The sequence below is a fragment of the Oreochromis aureus genome, linkage group 14, assembly GCF_013358895.1.
Source record: "Oreochromis aureus strain Israel breed Guangdong linkage group 14, ZZ_aureus, whole genome shotgun sequence".
NCBI classification, from domain to species: Eukaryota; Metazoa; Chordata; class Actinopteri; order Cichliformes; family Cichlidae; genus Oreochromis; species Oreochromis aureus.
In genome coordinates, this window is record NC_052955.1 from 1,876,900 (window position 1) to 1,902,636 (window position 25,737).

Genomic DNA, 25,737 nt, shown 5'->3' on the forward strand with positions numbered 1-25,737 from the left:
CTGCTGATGGAGTCAAGTCAGGGTTCCTGTGATGCTCCTGTGCAGCATGCTGTCCATGTGCAGTTCAAACACAAAGTTTAGAAGTCCTGATTGGCTGTCCAAGCAAGAAGTTACTCACAAACAGATGCAGCTAAGAGGCCTGTACCAGGAAGTGAGTTTAACACACCTGTGATATCTTCCTGATGTCTGGATTCACTGAAACTAACGAAGCAGGTTATCAGTTCACTAAGTTAATAACCAGCTTCATGTGAGCTTCACATGAAAGGAGTGAGGCTGGCATGTGACCAATCAGAAGCATGGATTAGTGTCCTGGGAGCGGAGGAAGAAGAGACTGTGACTGACAGTGAGAGAGGAGAAGCCTGCATGACTGTGTCAGTAAGACTGGAAATGAATTTTAACCTGTTTGAAACCAGGACAGAGTTACAGACTAAGTATTGTCAGAACGTCATGATTAGGAAACACGAGCATTTCATTCATGTTTCCAGCCTCGCTGGAGCTTTTTCGATGGATCCTGCAGGTATGGTGTTGCCATTTTATCACAGGGCTGATTGGTCAGCAGGTGATTTCACACCTGTTGACGTGGAGCAGCTGATGGAGTCGGGGGTGCTGAGACCTCCACCAGCTCCACACTGACGGCAGCCCAACACCACCATCAGGTTTCAGGCTCATTTAGTGTGTATCTGTAGTTCTTTGACTGACTTTAATACAAAAATGTTGACGTGTTGATCCGATTTATGTAGTGTGTGTAGATCTGCACATGTGCAGCAGGTGGATGGTCCTACACGAATCCTTTGTCGCAGCAGCTCTGACAAATTTCCAGCTGGAAACCTCGAATTGAACCCAAGCGGCAGGCAGGACGTGGACCCAAATACAGGACTCAACACACACGTGTGGATAAACTCAAAAAGGCACTTTGCTGTGAGCATCTGAGCGACAAAAATCCAAAACGTAACTTAAATGAGAAACCAAAACTAGAGCGTGAGGAAAGCAAACAGAAAAACTGGGAGCTGGGAGTTTACTGGACCGAGGAACACAGGAGAGAGACAGCCACATGACGGTACGACGCGACAACGGACAGAGGACGACACGCAGCTTAAATACACAACGGAGTAACAATGAATCAGACACAGGAGGGAGACACAGCTGGGACTAATCACACATACCGAAACAAAGGGGAAGCAAAACTCAACAAACTGAACACAGGACAAGGACTATCAAAATAAAACAGGAAGCATGAAACAGACTTGAGACTGAGACGTGGAACACAGGGAAGACGTAGTGACAGAGAACTCACACAACACAGAGACAAATAAGGAGAACAAGAATCCAGAACTAAACCTTCACTGGAGACACGACACCAGGAACACCAGGAACACCAGGAACAGGGGAGGCACACATACCGAACAGAAACCAGGAACTATAAATATAATGCAAGCAGAAAACAATCATTGAAAGAATATAACTTAAACTGAAATTACACAAACTCGGTCCCAGACCTCAGACCCAGTACTGTGACAGTATTAGTGAAAATAAAGTAAGTGTGAAGTGCGGATCAACTTAGCGCTAATTGAACTTCTGGAGTTGAATCCCTTCCAGGAACTTTTAGAGGAATTTGTTGGTGCTGTGAGACGGGACAGGGCTGCACATCTGATGTCAGATATTCACGAATGCTTACTGCTCTGAAAGAGACATTATCTTCATTCATGCTTTATCCTCGTGGCAGGTATGCAGAGGAAAAACACTCTTTGTTTCCCTGGAGTCGAGACGAGGTCCTATTGTGTGGAGGAGTGGAAGGATTTCTGTTTTTTGAATTCACAGACGATAACATTTCACAGCCTTCAGGGAGGTGTGCTTTCAGCGCACGATGGTTCTGTCTGATACAAACATAAAAATCATCAGGTGTGAGAATACAGTTGGAAAACTAACGATTACGAGAGCAGTCACGTTTAATATTTCATCATTATTATTGTTACGATTTTTATTCTGACGGTTTGATCCTGGTCAGGTTTACCTCAGGTGTGTGCGGTTTCACCTTCATCATCTTCAGCCTCAGTTTGTCTTTGTTCCTGCAGGACGACCAACAGCGTCGGAGTGTCCTCACAGGCCGAGAACTGGCTGGAGGCGGAGTCAGAGTGTAGCAGGAGGGACTTCCTCTGAGCCGAGGGCAATATGCTGCTGACTTCCTGCTCTGACGCCTGTGGTCTCAATCTGCTCTGGTAAATAAAACCGCACATGTGAACACGTCTGTTAAGTTTCCATGACTGAATTCACGGTGAGTCTGTCTCAGCACACCAAAGAAGAAGATCATATTTTATTGTTGCATGTTTGACATACCATAATAATCCTGATTTATCTGGTACTGCTGACGTACTTTTACACTCCTGTGTAGTACACACTTGTTGTGTACACTCTTTGTGCTGCATGAACACATCAAACTGAGCCCTGATCTGAAATGAGGGCAACCTTTCACCTGCAGCTGTCACATTTTGCTGACAGTCTCGTCTTTGGTAACATGACACTAAATTCTTTTACAATGAAGATGAGTTCATGTGCAAACAGCAGCACAACCCATGCAACACGTAACAATGTTACAGTGACAAAAGACACCGACTCTACAGTCCCAATAGCTGCAGTTCCTCTGATGTCCAGCAGAGGCAGCAGTGAGTCAGTCCCATAGACTCCCATGTTAAAACTGTACAGCAGAAATAAACATGTTTACAGCCTGATACACAAACTGTTTGGTCCCTCCTTCATAACACCTGTACAGTAGAAGAATGTTTTTAGGATTCACCTGGTTAATATGTAATAAGGTTTAAAGTTTAGGGGCGGGGCCTCTTTGGCTGACAGGTGGATGGTGACACAGGTGTTTGTATTTGCTAGCTGTCTGCTATGCTTCACCTCAGCTAACTGGAGTTGCTGTTTTTGCTCATTAGCACATGTTACACACGTCTGTAACTCTGCCTGAGTGTTTGGGTGATGCACGTGCTCAGATGCGAGGTACGGATGCCTGGATTAACTTTAAGCGCACTATGTCTTGCTCCACCTCATCACCCTCTTTTAACCATAGATTACAAACCATAGACTATTTTCTTCAAACAAACTGTGGTGTCAGTATGCGTTTTACATCTTGGCTTATAAACCAAGTCTTACCGTACATCAGGGGTGTCCAACTCCAGGCCTCAAGGGCCGGTGTCCTGCAGGTTTTAGATGTGTCCTTGATCCATCACAGCTGATTTAAATGGCTGAATGACCTCCTCAACATGTCTTGAAGTTCTCCAGAGGCCTGGTAATGACCTAATCATTTGATTCAGGTGTGTTGACCCAGGGTGAGATCTAAAACCTGCAGGACACCGGCCCTCGAGGCCTGGAGTTGGACACCCCTGCCGTACAGTTTCGTAGTGTTGGTGGGAACCCTGAGTGTGGGTGCATTTCATAGTTTAATAGCTGCTGCCTGTTTAAAGCTGGTTGGGGCTTTATGCATCACCGTGGATCAACGTTTTTTTTATCATTCCTTTGTGTTTGTGTTTCAACTGTGTCCTCTCTCCTTCAGGTGCCTCCTGATCGTACTCAAAGCCCTGCCAGCAGCTCTCGGGGTGAGTCCACCTCTGCCTTTATAAGCCCTTTCAGTCTGATCCAGCAAACATTGGCCACCAGCCATTCACAGCTTGTTGTCTTTCACTACTGTGTGATGTCATCAAATCGAGTCAGCTGAAACAAGTTGTCTGTCCATTAGCTTGTTTCCATGGTTAAAGTATCTCTGCTCTTATTGGTCAAATCGCAGACCACAGTGTGGAAGTTGTCTTATGATGTAAAGATGAATCATTGGTGGGATGACATCATCAGTTGTCCTGGCCAATAGTTGGGCTGTGCTGTCGTCACTGAGCTTGAAGCCAACGTTTAAATTTCCCTCCAGCTGAGAAATGAAGACCTCACAGCTGTGCTTCTGTACTCAGGTGCAGACTGTTTTATTCTGGTGTTTGCAGGAAATGCACGGCTTCACATAATTTCACATCCTTTTTTCTTTTTACATGATCTTTCTCAAACCTTTGCTTGTTGTTCTGATGAGTCCGACCCGTATGTTGCCACTGGGCCTTTCAATTCAATTCAATTCAATTCAGTTTTATTTATACATCACCAAATCACAACAGTCGCCTCAAGGTGCTTTATATTGTACAGTAGATAGCACAATAATACATACAGAGAAAACCCAACAATCATATGACCCCCTATGAACAAGCACTTTGGCGACAGTGGGAAGGAAAACTCCCTTTAACAGGAAGAAACCTCCAGCAGAACCAGGCTCAGGGAGGGGCGGGGCCATCTGCTGTGATTGGTTGGGGTGAGAGAAGGAAGACAGGATAAAGACATGCTGTGGAAGAGAGACAGAGAGTCTTCGGTACTGGTATTTTAATTTAATGCAAATTGTGATGTGGAGTTTCGGGACAGTGATGCATTACAGGTGTTACAGAGTTCAGGTCTGAGTCCTGCGTCAGATGGAGGGAGCAACAGAACCTCTGGCTGTTATATAAATAAAACTGCCATTGCTATCTGTCATCGCAGGCATCATAAATGTGCTCTCACATATTGTACTGTCTAATGACACGTTCTGTCCTTTGCCTTTAATCAGCAGATGAATCCTGAGCGCTCAGATGGAGCTCAGGATTCATCCACCAAGCAGCCACCTCCACTCTGAGCTTCTCCTTGAAGCCTGAGTCCTGCAGTCTTCTCAGAGAGATGACGAATCTCACGTTCCATCCTCGCTTGTTTCTGAATTGGATTCTGAAATCGGACTTCTTTAACGGTGACGACTCATCCTGGTGCTCACAGAGGAGCTTCAGCTTCAGCTTCTCTGTACACCACGATCCACTTCACAGTGACCAAAGAAACACAAGCTTCTGCCAACCAGCAGTAAACAGCCAGTGAAATCACAGTCAGTCGCACCTGGCATCAGATTGGTGCCGTCTGCTTTTGTTAGCTAAGACTCTGAATAGCTAAGGCTCCTCCCACAGAGGCAGGAGACATGAAAACACCGTTTAAACAGCGCTGACCAGAAACTGTAGAATAACTTTCTCTGCCATGAGCTAATCCACTGAAACTACTAACATCTAAAACAAGCTGCTATTCCCGAATGAAGCTTCTTCCCACATCGTTTCATCTCGTTACCTCTGCAGAGTCCTTTTTCCAGGGTTGTCCACACATGAGCTTTGCTCTGACGGTCATTTTATTTCTGTTCTATCATCTGTCAGAGAGAATGATGCCATCCACAGACAACAAACTAATGGTCAACCTGTCTCTATTAATTTGAACACTAGCTACCTCCAGTGCTTTCCTACCAGCAGGCGTACAGGCCGGGTCACTGTGGCAATGTTTGAGGCTCTCGTCCTGCAGTCTGATGGGTCTCAGTGATTATATTTCTGGTTCAGCAGGTGGAGAACAGCTTCATGTCCACTTTGCTAACTGCACTGTGACTGCAGAGAATAATAATGGCTAATGTTGCTAACTGAAGGTGGAGGAACGTGAGATGGGAAACTGACTGAGGAGACAGCTGATTATAGTCACTCCTGCCGATACTGCAACACTGAACTAAACAGTGCTTCTGCAACCAACAGTTATTTTTATTATGGAGTAATCAGCTGATTTATTTATTTATCTTTAACAATTGATTCATTCAGTCAAAAACGCCATCAGAGCTTCTTGAACAGCCCAAACTGCCATATTTCATCAGTAACATGTAAATCTATGAAACATAGAAAGGCACTCGATGCGGAGCAGCTGACGCCATATTACTGAAACCAATCAAACGGTGCTGACATCAACATAACTGCAGATATATCAGCGTCCCAGGGGCCAGTGCGTCCTCGTCAGATATGACAAAAAACAAAAGCCAGCTTTGAAGCAGTGAATGTTTTTCTTCTTGAAGGATTTGAAACAGTTGTTAGTGTTTTGTTTACCGTCAGCCTGATGATGAATCTTTTAATCATGTTTCATGAAGGTTAAGTCTCGGCCTCGCTGGCGGAGTTGGCCTCAGTGAAGGATTAGTGAGCAGAGGCTCCACAAAGTCAGCAGCCCCGGATTAGACCTGATGAAAGCAAAAGTGATGGAGAACGTTTTAGAAGCATAGAGCTGATTTTTCTTTTTAATGCAAAACTACCAGTGATAGATGATCTGACTGTATAGCAGGTTTGTTGGTGTCTACAGTTTGTGTGTTCTTAACATGTGGAAACTCCATAAAAAGAGGGAATATTATCTAAACCCAACGACCTGGCAGGACGCTAACAGTGTCAGGTGCTTGGTGGATCCTTTACAGATGGCCTGCAGGCTGAAGACGAGAGGGGCCAGTGTGCATCTCACCCTGAGCGGTGCATAGCCCCCTGAAGCTAATAGTCAGTTGCGTATCATGCAGTAAATGACAGGCAGCGGTCGCTGCAGCTTTAACAAGTCTCACACGTCTCCTGAGCAATCCCAGCTAATTGTTTTTTAGCAGCTCTCCAGACTCGATGGTTTTCTGGCATAGACCTCGGTCTTCAGTTCACCACACAGATTTTCAGTGGGATTGAAGTCAGGGCTCAGTGACGTTCTCTTTGGTTTTCTGGACGTCGTTCTTCACCTGGAGCGACGTCTGTTGTGGTCGTTGACGGCACAGTTGTGTGCACATCAGTCTGAAGTTGTTTTGTACCGTGTGGCTCTCTTTGAATTTCTTAAACTTTGTATGTTCATACTTCTGTGATTGTATGCAAATAGAAACAAGGAAAACAAGCATGTTTAGAAATGCTACGTTTAAAAATTCCTGACTGTTAGAAAACAGTAAGTGACAAACATTAAATTTCATAATATTTTGTCCTCATCTGTATGTAAACGACACTGGACTAAATTCAGGAGCTCAGGGTCTGATTGTTCAGGTCCTCTGGAGTCCCTCAGGGATCAGACCTGGATCCTCAGATGTTGTAGAGATGGAGACTGTTTTCTTTACCCTGCCTGTCACGTTGAGGTCACCAGGTTCAGTCTGTCTGGGAACAGCAGCGGCGCCGGCCAATCAGCGGCCGGGATTTCTGGTCAGCCAGTCAGTCCCTTCATCTCGGCACCCCAGATGGAGGGATGGTGATTAATGGAAGATGCTGGAAGCCGGTTTGAGTACAGTCGGAGTGCTGATGAAGAGGTGATGTGAGTGCAGAGAGTCATGACAGCGTAAGTAGTGATAGTGCAGCATAAATGGAGGTGGATGGAAGGATGATGGTTTGGGAGACGTTCAGAACAAAGTCCTGACAGCAGATAAAGTGATAGCAGTCACATTCCTGCTGATAGCCACGCCTCACTGATAACCTCGTTTACACAACGCTGCAGGAATGCGGCTGCTAACACAAACACTGCTGCCTGCTGAGAAACTCGCTGTCTGGGGCCCACAGAGGAAAAAAAACACACTCACTACATCAACAGGGACACTCGGTGTGGGATGTGTGAAGAGGAACATCCTGGATCAGGTCCTACTGTTCTGCCTGATGACCCCTCAGAGCATAGCTACATCAGTACATTTAGGTTTATCTTTCAGTACGAGGTGCAATTAAACATCGGGGTGTTTGTAGGATTTCTACATGGGATTGCACAGGAGGACAGGAAGAGTCTGTGAATAGACAGACACTTTATTGATCCCACAGCGAATAGTGTCGTGGAGAAAGTGTCAGACAGAATCGTGGGTTTGAAGCTGTGAATTGAAGGGTCGATGCTGGATGTCATCAGTGTGTATGCCCTACAGGTTGGAGATCAGGTAGAAGACAAAGAGACATTGGGGAGGAAGTTGGTCAAAGTGGTGGTTGATTTCAATGGACAGGTGAACAGGGCTGATGAAAAGCTGTTGTGTAGGTGTGATGTTAAGGAGAGACATGCAGGAGGGCAGTATGTTTATTTACACAGCGCCAAATCACAACAGTCGCCTCAAGGTGCTTTATATTGTAATGTAGACCCTACAATAATACATATACAGATAAACCCAACAATCATATGACCCCCTATGAGCAAGCACTTTGGCGACAGTGGGAAGGAAAAACTCCCTTTTAACAGGAAGAAACCTCCAGCAGAACCAGGCTCAGGGAGGGGCGGGGCCATCTGCTGCGAACTGAAGGAGTGTCACCGTGTCTTTGTGGATCAGAGAAAGATCAGAGAAAGCAGATGATTGGTTGCTGAGAGAGGAACTGTGCTACTGCATTAGGAAGTATGTGAGGGTGGTGCAGTATGAGGACAGAGAGACAGAGGTGAGGCGTGCCATAAGAGGGACAGATGGGTCGACCAGTAAGTTCAGAATCCGTGGACTGATGTTTGCAGATGACACTGTGATCTGTAGTGAGAGCAGAGAGCAGGTGGAGATCCAGCAGAGAAGAGGAACGAAAGAAGACAGAATACATGTGTCTGAATGAGACGGAGACAGAAGGAGAGGCAAAGACGAAGGAGCAGAGGGTCAAGCAAGGGACTGAGCTGGAAGTTACAGAGCTGAAGCTGTTCAGATGTTCACTGGGTCCATCAAGGGGGAGTCAGAGAGCCTGAGATGGTTTGCACATGTGCAGAGGAGGGAGAGTGGATACGATGGACCTGCCAGGCAGGAGGAAAAGAGGACAAGCACAGAGAAGATTGATGGATGTGGTGAAGAAGGTTGGTGTGACAGAGGAGGATTCTGGGACATGGTGACCTCTGAAGGCAGCAGCTAGAAGAAGATGAATGAAAGCATGTCAGAGTTTAAATACTGGGTCAAAAATGGCTCAAGCCTGTGCCATCCAACGTGTCCAGGATGGTAACGTCTGTTCTGTCTGTAGGACAGAAAAACAGGACATCCGGGTCTTTTTGTCTTTATGACCTGCGCTGTGCAACTGATTTGTGTCACTGGCTTTCATAAATGAAGAAAACTCAACATTCAAGGCTTTTTCAAAGAGTGATGCCATATAAGGACAGTGGGGTGAAATCAAATCAGACAGCTGGGTATGAAACTACCTAAAGGCGATTTGACTGAATGGTATTAGATCGAACTGTGTTCATTTTGTCAAGGAAGAAATCCAAAAGGTCGCAGCGTTAGTTAAGGTAGCAGTGACAGAAGTATTATTCAGTCTATTTGGTGTATGCGTATTGTTTGTGATGAGGTCCCCTTTCAGTCTTATTATGTTCTGGTTGTGTTCATCCTGTCAATAAAAATCACAAATTAGAAAACAGAGAAGCAAACTGCACCGTTCAATTCCCAGTTGACCGCTTGCGTTTGTAACTACAGGACAGCGAGGACCATAAAAAGCCCAAAGTACAAAAAAAATTATTTAAAGCAGGACCAAGTTACAACATCACAGCTACTATGTTATTTTACTGAACACATGTACATAAACAGTATTTATGGAATATTGAAACATATTAATATTCTTGAAACATGTACAGATTGTTTTCACCGACCTTCTGTACATGTTCCCTAATATCTGTTATATATTACAACGAAGTAGCTTACATGAGTGGATTGATGCACACTCGGCACTACATGAGGGTTTCTGCTACACTGTGCATAGGTGTAGAAGAACAGCTATTGGTCAAGTCCAAGAATCGGCCAATCATAGAGCCAATAGCATCAACCCTTTTTTCTCAAACAAGCACAAAGACTGTCAGTCTGAGGCTTTAAGAGCACATGTAACCTTCAATAATAACAGTAATTCTGTGAATGACCAACTCAAACTCTTCAGCCAGTCGTTCGTGTCAGTTACCAGTAAGACTGAAAGTAACTTGGATCATTACTGACAAACACATGTATTTAAGAGTCTGGTATGAGGGCCTGTCAGTGAGGCGTCACATGGCTGTCCTTCCAGGATTCTGACTCTTAGGGCAGCACCACATCCCCCACTCACCTGTTGGAGCACCAATCACCGTGAAATCCTCAGTCGCTGTCCGTGGTCCTGCAATTCCAGCAGTCTATTTTGAGTGGAATTAAAGTTTATTAAGGAAAAAATGTGTTTCTAAAGTTTATTGACGTAAATGCATTAATTAGACTGACGTCCGTCTAAGGTGGGGTGGGGTCCAAGGTTGATATTGTCATCCCACCGTTCTCACCATTCCCCAGCCATCGTGCTTTAAACCTCAGGGCGCAGGCTGTGAAATCCATGCCTCTGAAGCCATAGTGTGCTGAGATGAACCCGGAGTTTTGTTGTTGCTGGTGTTGTGTGGCTGCTTTGGGTTGGAGGCTCCGTTGAGTTTGCTGAGTAAATGTAGAATCGGGTGTCTTATTGGCTGATACATTTTTAACACATCTTCATCTGATACTCCAAATAAGCTGACGCGAGACTTTCTAAGCCTCTGCCAGCTGTGAGCAGCTTTCTGTGAGACAAAATCACAGCTTAAATCATTTTCTGACAAACCTGCAGGGTGATGTTTTTTTTTTTAAAGAATGGACCAGATTGTAGATTTGCCACTGCTAACATTTTTATGGCTTCTTGTTAGCATCAACTTCTCTGTGGAACTCATATAAAGTGCTGCAGTCAAGTTAAACACATTAATCAAACAATATTGGATGTTTTGTTTTCTTGTTTTCTTGTAGGGTCTACCTTACAGTATAAAGCACCTTGAAGCAACTGTTGTTGTGATTTGGTGCCACATAAATAAATAAATTGAACTGAATTCATTTTCTATGGATTAATGAGGGAATGATCATCATCCTGTGTCCATGATACTACTCGATTACTTTTGAGCCTTTGAATGGGGAGCTGTGTATAAAATGGCTGCAGCTCCTAAAATAATATTGCAATACTTATTTTTTCAGACCTTTTGAAATGAGTGTGAAAGTCTGCATGTTTCTGATTACAGTTTCCTGTGTAGGTGTACTGAGGCAAAATGACCTAAACAATCATGTAGCTGGCTAAATAGACCTGACTGTGCTGTGAAACTCTGAATCTACCTGAGACTGGTTTGCCAGAGGTTGTGTTCCCATTGCTCAAAGTTCATATTGCTGCTCTGCAGTCAGGATAGTTTTTGTTTGTGTGCAAAACTTGTTTGTTTGAATTTGAGCTCAACTTCAAACCATGTAGTTTAATAAAAAGTGCACAGGCTGGTCACAGAGCGATTTATTAAGATCAATGAAGATCAGGTGTGATTATTTTTATAGGTGCACTTGTACTGCTTCAATAGTTTTATCACAGAGGTTACACGTTTATTTACACGTCTAACTGTGAGCACAAAGGTTGTGTCTGTAAATGCACTGGAACACGTGCCTCTGGCTTGTTTTAGAGTTTAAATCTCACTTTTCTGTCATATCAATCGGGACATCTGAACATCTGTACTCATTGAAAGAATCGGTCAGGAAAAATTGGAGCGTGATTGTCACTGACGTGATCTGATAAACACACACACACACACAGTCAGCTGTCTGCTTCCTGAGAATCTGAGATGCTTGTCTTTCTGTCTGACTTCTGTTTACATTCCTCACTGTCTGAACAGAAAATAAAAACAGTGCTGCGGTCTGAGCATCAATAGACAGAAACCTTTACCAAGTCTAAAAACACACATCAGGTTGATGTCATTTGAGTCCTTTCATTCTAACAAATACTATGTTATTGACTTAGACCCAGTTGACCAATGTCAGTTTAACTCTTTATTTATTCAAGCAAAACTTAAACTCGGGTAAGTTCCACTGTGAGTATTTCAACACAGGGCCTGAGCAGGGGGGCAACTCCCTGGGAGTCGTACCGGGGCTACCTGGGTCAGCTTCATTCTGTTGAGTGTTCAATGCTCACGATGGCACTAAGATTCGGGTCTACGGTGGGCAGATTTTCTTCGAGAGGGAACTGTAGATACAGAGCATCGGGTTTTATATTTCAGGAATCAGGGCGGTAGGTGATGATGAAATTGAACCTAGCAGAAAATAATTGCCTGTTGCCTGTTGGGAGTTGAACTTTTCAGCTGATTGGAGGTAGGAGGATAGGTTTTTATGAGCTGTCCAGGTTATGAAGGCGTCCTCCTGTAACCAGCGCCTCCACTCCTCAGCTAGCTCGCAGTTAACAGCATCATAGTCCTGATGTGTGGCTTCTGTGTTTAAGCCAAGAAGACGGAGTAGAGCAGAGAAAATGTGAAACTCGAGACCACAAGCTGAAGAGGTTCAGTTTGATGGGGCACACAGCTGACCGCAGAGACAGGAACTCCCAAAGGCTAGTTGCCTAGTTGCTCTTTTACACACTGGAATCTGTAAAGGCTTGGAAAGGTAAGGGGTCCTGGAAAAACTGAGCTAAGCATGGAAGTAAGGAGTTGCAAGCGAGGATGCGAGTCTTGTAAGTTCCGCCATTTGGCTTCATCAGACAACAGACACAAAACACCCAGGATGGCCCCAAAAATACAGACCTTAACTGCAGCCTTCCTTTTGTTTTGATGATGAAGATGAGAGACAGATGTGCTGGATGAAACCACCTCTCTACTGTGATATGCTGAAGTGTAACTAAAAACAATGCCATATAATGCCATAACTCTTCGGCTCCACCTCTCGACTCGTGTAACCCGGTGCGTGACGCGGTCAGCATAAACACGAGTGCTGGTCTTTGTTGGTCTTTACTGCCACTCCAATGATATACCAGCACGGGAGCTCAGAGGTTCTCAGACTATGTCGAGAGAGATGCTGCGACAGAAAAACGAGTCCTTTGCTTCATGTTTCAAAGCAAAGGCCTGTGACCTCAGACGTGATGTCACAGCTCTGAGTGCTGGTGTCAGCTGAGCTGCGATGACGTGTTATTATGATACAGTGATGTCATGGTGATGTCATGTAATATTGTTCTCTTGTTTCCAGGGTGACCTGTCTGAACCATGTGGTGGGCGGGACTGCTCCACCTGTCAGTGTTTCCCAGCCAAGGGAGCAAGGGTGAGACTCCGCCCACTAACTCTAACACACATGAACAGCAGCAAACCACAGCGCAGCTGCACACTCTTCAGTGTCAACAAACCTCAGACTCCTTCAGTGGCAGCTCAGAACACACACACACACACACACACACACACACACACACACACAGTGAAATGAGGAGTTGTTTGAGGAGTGCTGCTGTTAAATTATCAGCTGTTTACCTTAAACTGACTCAGCAGATTACTCACACACATGCATGTTTTCATCACTTCAGAGGACTTGCATGAATTTCTTTGCACTTAACTGAACCTTGAACCTGAATTTTCACCCTAAATTTCAATGATTCTGATTATAAGGACCTTTATTCCCAACAGGGAGCATGTCCCCACAGGTCAGTTATCCCAGCACGGGATGGCGTTGTGCTGTAACTGCTGTTAGAGCTCGTGGTTGTCAGGACTCAGGCTTGTTTGTACGTTATCAGGGGCCAATCACACCGCTGATGTAACATCACATGACAATCAGCTGATCAAGTTAACAACAGCAATAAGAACAAGATGTATCTGTCAGACTGTCGTCCAGCTTCACACTGACCTCCTGCGTGTGTGTGTGTGTGTGTGTGTGTGTGTGTGTGTTTGTACAGCTGGGGGCAGTAGACAGGCAGAGAGGATTGTGGGAAGGCGTCTGTCTCAGTGATTTCACGCTGAGCGGTTTAAGAGAAAGGAGGATGGAGAGAGGACTAACAGAGATCACAGCTGTCACATCTCATCACACACACTCATGGACACACACACACTCACAGACACAGGATCGACGGATTCACCCAAACCGATCGGTTTTGATTATAAACACAGATGTATCAATAAGTTTGTATCGGTGTATCTGATCAGTGATTAATGATCAGATAACATCAGGGATCATAAACATCTCGATGTTGGAGACAACCAGAGAGCTCTGACTAACACTGGGAAACTGGATACAGGCGAGTTTTAGTCAAGACATCAAACTTTATTTGTACATCAGGTAAAAATGGGACAAACATGCTTTATGATGTGTGCAGATCACAGCCTTTTATTCCACGTGAATCATTACAGTCATTACAAAAACACTCTGGTCACTGTTGCAACATAAGCTGTGGAGACACCTGATCCAGGTGTCTCCACAGCTTATGTTGCAACAGTGACCAAAAACACTCTGGTTTTGGTCACTGTTGCAACAGAGACTGTGTGTAACACCTGGATCAGGTGTTACACACAGTCTCACCCACTACAGTTACATTACTGTGATGAAGCTTTGCAGCCAGATCATGCGATAAACACACTGACCTCCTTCTCCTCACCTGCCCAGGTGACTCGGTCTGTACATGCTCACCTTGTGTTCTTCTTGGCTTTTATGCTTGTTTTGCTCTCGTAAGGCCTCATTACCTCGCAGATATTCATGTTTCCTCAGCCAGAAACTGCACACCTCTGAATGAATGACCTAGTTTCAGAAAAGCATTGATTTGGTTTAGTTTCTGTTTTCATCATGTGGCCCAAACAGCAAATGGAGCCTTGTAGTTAAAGTGGATCTAGTTTTCCTTACTTGCTGTCATATATCTCCTGGTCCAGAGGTGCATCTTCATATTAAGTGCGTTTCTAATAATGAGCTCAGACGTGTACAGTCGTCCCTGTGAGCGAAAAACTCGGTCTGCTAGTAACACTCCATGTTTCCTACTCTTGTATTTGCGATATCATCTAAAGGAAATAATCCCTAATATGATTATCTGAGGCATCAAAGCTCCACTTCCAAGTCCAGAGATTTAAAAAAACGGCTCTGGAAATGGAGCAGAACGTTAAAGTGAAACCACACTGAGGGTCACCATCACTCAGCTTAACAACAGGCTTAAAAACCAAGTGTACACAAAGTGAGCACATGAGCGCTGAACGCGACAAGACGGCACCTGTCGCTCAAGGTACGCGCCATTCCCTTGATCCTGGAACGCTCTCTGCTTTTACTCAGTTTAAACCACAAAGGGCTGAGTTTATGCTGTAAATCTGACCTTTGACCTTATCAGTGTTTCCTGTGCAGATGTGTGGATGTGGGTGTGGACAGTACTGTGCTTTTGGCACACTCATTTCTGAATCTTCTATAATAAGCAGTTCAAACCCCTCGTGGCAGTGTGTGTGGGGGTGTCACTGTTCTGGTGCCACACCGCCCTCGAATGGTCAGATAACAGCATTACACATCTGGGACTCGAATGCACCAACATCTGGATTAAACCATATGAAGTCCACCCGCTCTGCCTCAGTGCCGTGATTAACAAAGTTCTTAAAGGTTTTGCAGAGTCTTCTGTCTCAGGTTCAGTTATGTTCCCGCATGTTTAATATGTTCTTATACTTTCTGACAGGTGACGCTTTACACCATGAGCCATTCTTTGTGAGTCAGCTTGTTAATGTGACGGTGTATTTAATGAGAAACTAAAAAGTAATATGACAAAGAATGATTTACAGTTTCAAAAGTCCAGATTCGAGCAGACTGTTGAATTCTCTTAGTTTGTTTGTCGGCTTTGAGTTTGTCGAGTGATCAGGATTAAGATAAGATGGGGCCTGATTATTTAAGACCTTGTATGTGAGGAGCAGGATTTTGAATTCTGGATTTAACAGGAAGCCAATGAAGGGAAGCCAAAACAGGAGAAATCTGCTTTCTCTTCCTAGTCCCTGTCAGGACTCTTGCTGCAGCATTTTGGATTAACTGAAGGCTTTTCAGGGAGTTTTTAGGACATCCTGATAATAATGAATTACAGTAGTCCAGCCTGGAAGTAATAAATGCATGAACTAGTTTTTCAGCATCACTCTGAGACAGGATATTTCTAATTTTAGAGATGTTGCACAAATGGAAGAAAGCAGTCTTGCATATTTGTTTAATATGTGCGTTGAAGGACATGTCCTGGTCAAAATGACTCAAGGTTCCTCACAGTGTTACTGGAGGCCAAGGTAATGCCATCCAGAGTAAGAATCTGCTTAGATACCATATTTCTAAGATTTTCAGGGCCGAGTACAATAACCTCAGTTTGATCTGAATTAAGAAGCAGAAAGTTAGCGGCCATCCAGGTCTTTATGTCTTTAAGACATTCCTGCAGTTTAACTAATTGGTGTGTGTTACCTGGCTTCATGGACAGATAGAGCTGCGTGTCATCTGCATAGCAGTGAAAATTTATGCTATGTCTTCTAATGATGTTGCCTAAGGGAAGCATGTATAATGTAAATAGAACTGGTCCTGGTTGTGCATTGTAGTGACAGAGAGCCTCGGGATCAGGTGGCCTAATAGAGCTCTCGATGGAACCTGAGGTTGTTCATGTTTTCTATTAAGATTTATTCATTTTTATCAGTTTTTAAAGGATTAACAGGTTTCTTTGTGTCCTGCAGGGTGCTCCTGGTGCTCTGGGTCTGCAGGGCCCTAACGGACCCATGGGCTTCCCGGGTCCTCAGGGGCCTCCAGGAGAGAAAGGCCAGAGAGGAGATGAGGGGCCAACAGGAGCTGCAGGCCTGAAAGGACATATGGTGAAGGAACATGGTTCTGCTGTTCCCAGAACTTTATGTTTTCTGCCCTCAGGGGTGTACTGCAACGCAGGTTTAACAGAGTCAGGCTTTCTGTTTTAGCAGCACTCTGCTTCAGGCATTTGACTCACAAAATGGGTCAGCTGAGCACCTTCTACTCCACTCAGAGACAACACCAGAGAAACTTTAGACATAGACCATCTGCGCAACGTTGAAAACTCTGAAAACATAGTTTGCTTTGTAGTACACCCCTCTGAAGACGAGATACTGTTTTTGTTGTCTGACCAATCGGAGCTCTGTTAGGCCTCACATGGTATCTAACCCCTAATATTTCCGGGGAACTGTGTGGAGAACAGTTTAACTGTCTGCTTGTTGTTTGTGGTTTCAGGGATCTCTTGGTGTTCCTGGTTTTCCAGGTTTGGATGGAGTTCCGGTAAGAAGCCCCGCCCCTCTCAGCCTCTTAGCTCAGTCAGCTGTGACCTAGTGATGTCCTGCTATCAGCATCTGGTTGTGTTTATCTGTCCAGGGACACCCGGGACCTGCTGGAGGTCCAGGACGTCCAGGTCTGGATGGATGTAATGGAACTAGAGGAGACAAGGGGAAAGCTGGCCTTCCGGGAGAACAAGGACGTGACGGAGAACTGGTCAGAAATGACAGCAACACTGATAGCAAACACTTCACTATGGAGATCAAGAAAGGCCACAGTAAAAATAATCAGAGCTGGAGAAACATTCAGTTTTCCAGAATCCAGATTTTAGAACTCTTGATTTTAACTGCCTGATGGTGAAAGAGTCCTGACGGAGTAAGGATGAGGTTTTCTAGTCTTACACTGCTTTGAGCCTCTGTATGGATAGTTCAGTGTACTGCAGTATATGTAGTACAGTAGTATTTGACGATCGCTGTGGTGTTTAATTCTTCAGGGTTTTCCAGGACCGAAAGGATATCCAGGAGATCAGGCGGTGTACTTCATACGTTACCCTGGAGTGAGTGTAAGTACACTTGTACTGCTGCAGGTTAGGATCAGGATTTGGCTTATTAATCACAGCATTTCTGTCTGACAGGGAGATGCTGGGCCCAGTGGATGTCCTGGTCTGCAGGTGAGTAAACAAACTGTCATGTGACACACAAGCCAGCGGGCTTATAGGGAGGAAGTAGTCGTAGTGGTCCTCCTTCAGGTTTCTGTCTGTCTGACCGCAGGGTGAGCAGGGCTTCTCGGGATCGAAGGGAGCAACGGGTTCTCCAGGACCGAAAGGCCAAGACGTGAGTCACCAGTATTAATATTTACTGCTTGGAGAAAGTAATCTGGTGTTGTGTCATGTGGTTAAGTTGAGGACAGTTAAAGGGACCTGGTCTCGGGTTTCTACTGTTCCACGTTGGACTTTTGAAGCCAGAAACAGACAAGAATGCTGGCACAGATATGAAGCTGCATCTATAATAATAATGGACTGCATTTATATAGCGAGACCCTCAAAGCGCTTTACAATTCCACTATTCATTCACACACTGGTGGAGCAGACCCTGGGGCAGACTGACAACACCAGTAGGCAGTAGGTGAAGTGTCTTGCCCAAGGACACAACGACCGAGACAGACAGAGCAGGGGATCGAACCGGCAACCTTCCGGTTACAAGATGAGCTTCCCAACCCCCTGAGCCACGGTCGCCCCTATATACCCTGTATGGGAGTCTTGATGCATGCTCGATCATCCAGGTGAGTAAATCCACTGAATGAACACTGGGCGAGCAGGTCACTTCCTTGATCATTAATATGCAAATTGTCATCAACGGCCATGAGTCCCATTCACAGAGAGTTGGGGAATGGCTGCAATCACAGCATTGTAAGATGGTGACAGATGGACCCTTAGGCCCCCTCCTCGATTCAGAGATGGTCTTCCCTTTTCACGTAAATGGCCTCCTTGACTCCGCCTCAAACCAGCGTTCCTCCCTGTCCAGGATGTGTACATCCTCATCATTGAAAGAGTGTCCACTGGCCTGTAGGTGTAAATAGACTGCAGAGTCCTGCCTGATGTTGATGAGAAATCCAAAAATAACCACAGATCCAGCTCTGCTCTTCTGTGTTGTGCCATCTGCTCTGCCAGAGGTTGTTTGGTTTCCCCGATGTATAAATCCTGGCAATCCTCCTGGCACTTAACAGCGTACACTATGTTACTCTGTTTGTGTCGGGGGACCCGATCCTTGGGGTGGACCAGTTTTTGGCGCAGCGTGTTTTGGGGTTTAAAAGCCACAGAGACCCAGTGTTTAGAGAAAATGCGTCTCAGCTCCCTGTATGGGAGCCAGACTGGGTGTTGTAGGGGCTCAAAAACTTCAGTTCAATTTATAACTTTTTTGTAATGTGTTTTTTTTCTGTGTTTTTGGCTTTACATTATGTCTCTCTCCATTAAAATTAAGCTACCCTAAAAGTTGGACACTGTTCATTATTTTTTGTAAGTAGGCAAACTTAAAAATTCAGCTGAGAATCAAAGAATTATTTTCCCGATCTAAAGTCTTGATCAGGGTCACGTTGATTGAAGGCAGCAAACTAAGTGCTGCTGTCTGCTGTCTAATTGCAATAATGAAATCTTTGCTCTCTGTGCAGGGTGTACCTGGAAGCCCGGGTTCTCGAGGTTCACCCGTAAGTAATATACACGTAGTAGAGTATAGTATTGTGATTAGCATCAGAGTACTTTGAAAGACTGCGTTTTCTGACCTTTTATTTCAGAATTTGTTGTTTGTGCATTTCAGGGGGAAAGAGGTCGATCTCTACCTGGACAGAAAGGAGACGAGGTACAACCACGCCCCCTTCCTCAGCGGCATTTCTTTAAACTGAATCAGCAGCACGTGAAGAGCCTGTTGCCCGAGGCAATAGCGCTGTGCAAGAGTCACATTTGACTACTTGTTTCGGGCAGAGCTTTGTTTTGCCACATTCTTCTGTTTGACTGGTTTACCTTCTGTTTTCATTTCACTACGAACTGTATAAATAGTACTTCACCACTGACAATTGCTGCAGCAATACAGCAGCAAGAGCAACACATCAGTACTGTGTAGTATGTGCAGTGCCAGTACTGTAGCAGTTTGTGTGGTCCACAGGGGGATCAGGGTTTGCAGGGACGTCCAGGGCCGTTTGAGTATGTTGACCCTCCCGAAGACCTCTACATCAAAGGAGACAAAGTAGGTGGAGCCTCACTCTGTTACAGCCTATCAGATGACACATTTAAGGGGACTTCCTGTTTTCTGTTAAACTTTATAGCTAATTAGCCAGCTCGATGCATAGTGACATTCAGAGTTGCTAACAGCACAAAGCTTTCTGCATGAAGCCTGTGTAGACCTCAAACCTCAGGAAGTAGGAGCCTTTATTTTTAAAAACTGGTTCTATGTAGGTTTTATTGTAAAATTCGAGTAGCTAATGTGTTTTTAATGCCTGGTACAAATGTTGGTTTCTAATATCTCTTGGAGTCCAATGTTGGGAGGTTTTGCTGTTGGTTTTCTTATGCTGGTTTCCATTTAGGGGCTCTAATGTTGCATTCTGCTTGGATATTCCAGGGTTCCCGGGGAGTTAAAGGAGTCTGTGGAATTGACGGACTGCCGGTAGGTTAAATATCTTATTTAGGAACTTGAAGTTCTCCTTGTTGTTGGATTCTTGGGCACCAGGCTCACTCGAAGGTTAGGATTCTCCTGATTTACATAGTTCAGGACTATCGCTCATCCTGAAAATTGTCATCTGTAATCTCATGTTTGAAGGATATTCAACTGCCGTGGTTATTGTGTCCCACATCTCCAAATATCATTTTCAGTAGCACTGTTACTGATCAGATATTTTTTATTGGATTGTGGTCTCAGGGTCTGGATGGGCCACCTGGGATGGAAGGGGAGAAGGGGATTTTGGGGCTTCCTGGACCAAGGGTAAGATGTCATTTCCCCTCGCATTATCGATCAATATTAAGCAGTTTTGATCAGACTATAGACTCTAATTAAACTTGAGATGTCATCGATCTTTGAGGTATTGATGCTGAATGAACTGTGCAAACTGTGTTTCAGGGACTCCCTGGACAACCTGGTCTCCGTGGGAACAAAGGAGTTAAGGTTGGTCAAAGCAGAAGATTCCTGTTTGGTAATCGTCTTCGGTTGTGCTGTTCCTCAGATCATCAGGTCTGGTTTTTCTTTGGTGTTTTCAGGGAATCCAAGGAAGCTCAGGACTCCCAGGTCTGATTGGACGAAAGGGTCCTAAGGTCAGTCTTTCCTGTACATATTTTATGTCACTTTGGATAAAAGCAAAGATTCCCATCCATCCCAACTAAACACTAGGAATCAGGGAACAAGGAGCACAGAGCATTGTAGCACACCACGACAAAGGGGCGAGAGAAAACCCGAAAATTGTATGCACAAGGTAATGAGGGGAAAACTAGCAGGGGAAGTTAAACAAAAGACCAGTAAGATAGTCTGATATCTTCGACCGCCACAGACAGGTGCAGCGTCTGCATCACTGAAATTCGTCCATCAATCTCTCCTCCACTCATGAAAAAGACTCTGAGATTCTTGAAGTCCTACACTTTGTGCAGTTTTCTGTCCATGACCTCAGATGTCTGATCTCTACCGCTCAGCTGCAAACCTCCCCACTGCATGGTCACCACCTGGCCAGCAGAGCCAGATCATCAATAAAAAACAGACACGCAATTCGTGAGAGCACTGAAACCTTTCGCCCATTCATACACGTAAATGTTCTGTCACTAGAAGTTGTGAATAGGGATGGGTATCGTTTAGGTTTTATCCGATACCGGTGCCAAACCGGTACTTTTGAAACGGTGCCGGTGCTTAAACGGTGCTCAAACCGGTGCTTAAAGAATGGAGAACACAAACTTTGTCCAAAAACCTCTCATGTTCAGCTGTTTTTTTGTAAAAAGATAACAATGTTAGCCTTTTCTGCAGCTATAGGACATATATGGTATCACTCTTGGCTGGAAGCAGTGCTTAAAGAATGGAAAAAACTGTGTCCAAAACCTCTCATGTTCATGTTTAGCTTTTCTTTTCCACTTTTCAGGGTTTGAGCATCATCAAACAAGAAGACAGCCGCATTTAGCTACGACGGTGTTTTAGTTCACCCATGCATTGAAGTGGAGTACTCAACGTAAATTACACACGAACAACATGAAGCTACTCACGCAGAGGAGAACGGCTGCTGCTGCCATCATCATCCTCATCATTTCTGCTACGCTGACAGGGCTAGGGGCCAGGACTCTCCTCTTCGGGTTTTTGGGGGATGTTGCTAACTCCAGGTCCGATAACAGGCACCACACCCGCAGTAGATGTGCACGGTGTGAGGTCTCACAGCAAGCTATCAAACACGGCGCATTTCTCGGCTTTAAAAAAAAAACGCTATGCGTCGCCAGGTGTTTCATCAGATTTGAGGTGTTACCTCCTTTGACAGTATCACAGTATCAGCTTAAAGCACTTGTTGCAGGCTGCTGAGTTTGCATCTTTTGCTGTGAAGTACAGCCAGACTTTTGATCGCTTCGCCTTGGGCATTTTTAATCTGTAGCTCTGCTCTGAAAGAACGTACGTACCTGGCCCCGCCTACTATCCTTGGAAAGGTAAAATGATTGGCTAGAATCCAAAGTGTATGACATCTCAGGAAAAAAAAGCACCAAAATAAAACACCGAAATGTGCGCTGCTTTTCGGTCTGGTTACTACCGTTTATGTCAGAACTGGTGCCATAATAGCACCGGATACCGGTACCCATCCCTAGTTGTGAACCCGATTATCTGGTTAGTATCATGTAAACAAAATGACCGACTGATGTTTGAAACATAATGACCTCAATAAAGATAAAGCTGTCGTGTTCTGTATGTTCTCAGGGCAAAAGGGGAGATCCCGGGCCTCCAGGCGTCCCCCGGGTGGCAGACATCACGTACACCGGTATGGATCAATGCACCAATCAATCAGCTCTTTTACAATTCTTCTTCTCTGATGTCCAATGACTACTTCATGTCTTCTAGGTCGAGTTGGAGATCCCGGGTCACCCGGCCCGCACGGCCTTAATGGAGACAGAGGACGGATGGGAATACCTGGCGCCCCAGGACTGCCTGGCAGATCAATACTCGGTAAGTATCTGCATATTTTACTGTTTCTGTAGCAATGTGAGCTGGCAAACATCTCTCCGATTTGTTTAGCACAGCGAGATGACACAAGTGAAACATCTTTATATGATGGTGATATCTGTTATCACTGAGTCTTGGAGATCTTTCCTGAAACGTATAAATCATCATCAGAAAAACCGTCTGGCATAAAATTCTGTCAAATCAAAATATGCAAAGCTTCCTCCTCTTGTGGATAAAGGAGCAGCTCGAAGTAGCTTCTTAGAGAGTCTGGGTCGGAGGGTGGATGAAGTTGGTGCTTCCTACCTAATGTTCAAATGGTTTTAAACTTTAAAATCGTATGAGAGAGTTATTTAAGATGTTACATGGTATAATGACGATGAGGTCAGATTAAGTTTGTGTAGTCAGATTAAAAATGGGATGAGACCACAATGTTGGTTCATTATATACCACTTTGGGGGGTATAATGATGATGAAGTTGGTTAAGTGGTCTGAGACTCATGAGGCCAGATTTAAGGTGGTAGCAGCCTGATGTAAGGCAGTATGAGGTTGCTGTGATGAGGTTATTTTATGATATGATGACAAGGTGAGATTCAAGGTGGTATGAAGACTCTGAAGTCAGCTTTTTGTTACTTTCAGTTACTGAACACATCTACATAATGCTGTATTGCACATGTCTTCATGCTGTCTTGTCTACAATACCCTGACTCGTAACTTCAACCTGGTATTCAATACCTACTGCACAATCCACTTGTCATTTCTAGTTTTATATCTCTTGGAGATTTTTTATTTTTTATATTCTTATAAATGCACCATGGGGGGCTAGGGGTGAAACGGCATTTCAGTACGCTGTATACTGCGTATACTGTTGTACTGACAATAAAGACCTCGACTCTTGAATCTTGAATGAATCTTAAAGTTGAGCTAGGGTGATTAAGGACAATATGAGTGTTGTTTTATGGTTAGATTTAAGGTGGTATGAACTTGATTAAAGGCAGCATAACGGTGCTGTGGTAAGAAGGATGTTTTCTGCTCATGTTTAAGGTAGTATGATAGTTTTTGTTGTTTTCTTCAGGACTGCGGGGAGTTGTAGGTCAGAAGGGAGTTCCAGGATGCAAGGGGGTCAGAGGAGATCCAGGTCAGATCTCTACAGAGAAACCCACACCTGGAGAACCTGGAAAACCAGGGCGCCCTGGATTCAGGGGACCTAAAGGACAGCAAGGTGTTCCAGGTACCAGACAACAGTGTTTCTGTCTCTTAGTGTTGTACACTTGTAGGTACCTGCAGGGCCAGACTGCAGATATTAACAGCAGGTATGGGATGTGTCACTGTCCCAGTTGATTTTTTTTCTTAATAATCACTCAAAAAAACACCCTTGTTTTTCTCCCACTGACTTCCTGTATATCTTTTAAGGTACCTACTGTCTCCCTGGAGCCTCAGGACCACCTGGGGACCCAGGTGTGTCAGGGCCCACAGGGTTTCAGGGCTCACTGGGAATTAAAGGTCAGTTGTTGGAGATATTGACTTAATTTGTGGCTTTTAGAGGGTGGAAGACTGATGAGCTGCTTTTAGCCTTGATGTGAAATATGTGCACACTCAGGCCACGTCACATTAGCACAGTTTGCGTTTGCTAAATGAGGAAAGAAGAGATTAAAAACTAACACCCCTGTCCACATTGTGCTACGTGAATCATGCAGTGGTCAGTTTATAAACATCAACTGATGAAGTAATTTAAAAAAGGCAGTCTGACCTTTTTACTGCCAGAAACCAAAGATATCATCACCATGCTAAAGTCATCGCTAGCTGTTTCCTTTAGCTTCTCATTGTAATTTATCCAGATGAGTTTTATTGGATGCAACTGGGTTACTTCTGGCTAATGCTAACTTACCAGCTAACCACTTCCAGCTACCCAATGAAGAGCATAACCTTAACTTGCTTCCTCACTCATGTTGTTGCTGTGAAGCCTTAGACGGTACATGGATTTAGCTTTGAGATGTCGCTCACGGATGTGTGAAGACTTCAGCTGAGGACGTCACGGTCGCCAGCACTCGTCATATTCTGTTTGATCTTTCGATATGTGTCTGAGTGACTCTGATTGTGAAACCGCACACTGTGGCTCACAAATTGTGACTGAGGTATTAACCAATGAGCATGCTCCTAAATAACCCTCCTCTCTTATTCTAAGAATGAGCATAATTTATAAAAACAAACTTAATGTTTTATTCAAAATGGCCTCAAACTAGAGAATGAGTTTGTAAATGCATTAAGGAAATGTGTACTAACGTCTTCAAAGCGAGGGAGCAGAGGGCACTTTTCCCATACACTTTGATACAACTGGAAGTCTTTTGCAGTAACAGGTGTCGCCACCTTCAGCTGTGTCCTTCTGTTATACTGTCTATAGCAAAGACATCCTATTTTGGCCTTGAGTCCTTGTTGCGCCGACAGCCAGTCGTAGTGACGTTATTAATCACTCAGATCATTTTGCTAATGTTTGCTGGAAGTGCTCAATAAGGGTTAGAGATCGATCTAACCCTAATTTCTGTGTTTTAGGTAGTTGTGGTGGCTGTTCTTGTGGCGTTCCTCTTGTACTAAGAGGTGCACCTGGCCCTATGGGTGACTTGGGATTTCCAGGGTTCCAAGGATCCCCCGGACCCACAGGTCCTCGGGGAGAGTACGGTGTTCCCGGAGACACAGGAGAGACTGGTGAGCAGGTAAAGCAACTGAGCAACAAGGTCAGAGGTCATCTGAGCAGCCACCACTGCTCTGTTTGTTTGACTGATTGCTTTGTTTACAGGGTCGGGCTGGATTCCCGGGTTTCAAAGGCTTTAAAGGACAGAAAGGAGATTTAACGGTGGAGGATATTGAAGGTGAGTCACAGTCTGTGCAGCTGTCTCCCAGGCACACTTGAACATTATTGACAGTAACTTCAACATAACCTCCTGTGAATACTGCTCCTTTGTCTCCAGGTGAGAAGGGAAACAAGGGACAGCAGGGCCCTGCAGGCAGACAAGGGTTCCCAGGAAGAAGAGGACAGACTGGGCCCCCAGGGGTCCCTGGAAATCCCGGTTTCCAGGTCAGTCGGGTTAGAAGATAGGAGGAATGAGGATTGGAGGGTGTTGTTCAAGACTGGAAAGAGCGAAATATGAGAAGCAATAATGTGAAAGAGTTTCTCAGCAAGTAATTCGTCACTGTGGGGCTGATAGTCCGTCCATGAAATGATTTCTGTTTCAGATGTAATGAGATGATGTTCACATTACAGCTCACTGATCATGTCTCCGTCGC

At 44.7% G+C, this 25,737-nt stretch overlaps 1 protein-coding gene across 1 annotated transcript in view; it reads left to right on the forward strand.

The window, feature by feature from the left end:
• col4a4 (collagen, type IV, alpha 4) overlaps positions 1 to 25,737 on the forward strand; it is a 46,110-nt gene continuing 20,373 nt past the window's right edge. The window contains exons 1-24 of the mRNA XM_039622233.1: positions 1 to 371; positions 2,073 to 2,216; positions 3,551 to 3,593; positions 12,782 to 12,853; positions 16,237 to 16,371; positions 16,757 to 16,801; positions 16,895 to 17,011; positions 17,289 to 17,357; positions 17,430 to 17,465; positions 17,566 to 17,628; positions 18,962 to 18,997; positions 19,108 to 19,149; positions 19,453 to 19,533; positions 19,906 to 19,950; positions 20,203 to 20,265; positions 20,401 to 20,445; positions 20,538 to 20,591; positions 22,216 to 22,276; positions 22,357 to 22,461; positions 23,531 to 23,686; positions 23,869 to 23,958; positions 25,006 to 25,166; positions 25,250 to 25,322; positions 25,422 to 25,528. Of these exons, the coding sequence (XP_039478167.1) occupies positions 2,170 to 2,216; positions 3,551 to 3,593; positions 12,782 to 12,853; positions 16,237 to 16,371; positions 16,757 to 16,801; positions 16,895 to 17,011; positions 17,289 to 17,357; positions 17,430 to 17,465; positions 17,566 to 17,628; positions 18,962 to 18,997; positions 19,108 to 19,149; positions 19,453 to 19,533; positions 19,906 to 19,950; positions 20,203 to 20,265; positions 20,401 to 20,445; positions 20,538 to 20,591; positions 22,216 to 22,276; positions 22,357 to 22,461; positions 23,531 to 23,686; positions 23,869 to 23,958; positions 25,006 to 25,166; positions 25,250 to 25,322; positions 25,422 to 25,528 (1,746 nt within the window). The 5' untranslated portion in view covers positions 1 to 371; positions 2,073 to 2,169. The remainder of the gene's footprint in view (positions 372 to 2,072; positions 2,217 to 3,550; positions 3,594 to 12,781; positions 12,854 to 16,236; positions 16,372 to 16,756; positions 16,802 to 16,894; positions 17,012 to 17,288; positions 17,358 to 17,429; positions 17,466 to 17,565; positions 17,629 to 18,961; positions 18,998 to 19,107; positions 19,150 to 19,452; positions 19,534 to 19,905; positions 19,951 to 20,202; positions 20,266 to 20,400; positions 20,446 to 20,537; positions 20,592 to 22,215; positions 22,277 to 22,356; positions 22,462 to 23,530; positions 23,687 to 23,868; positions 23,959 to 25,005; positions 25,167 to 25,249; positions 25,323 to 25,421; positions 25,529 to 25,737) is intronic.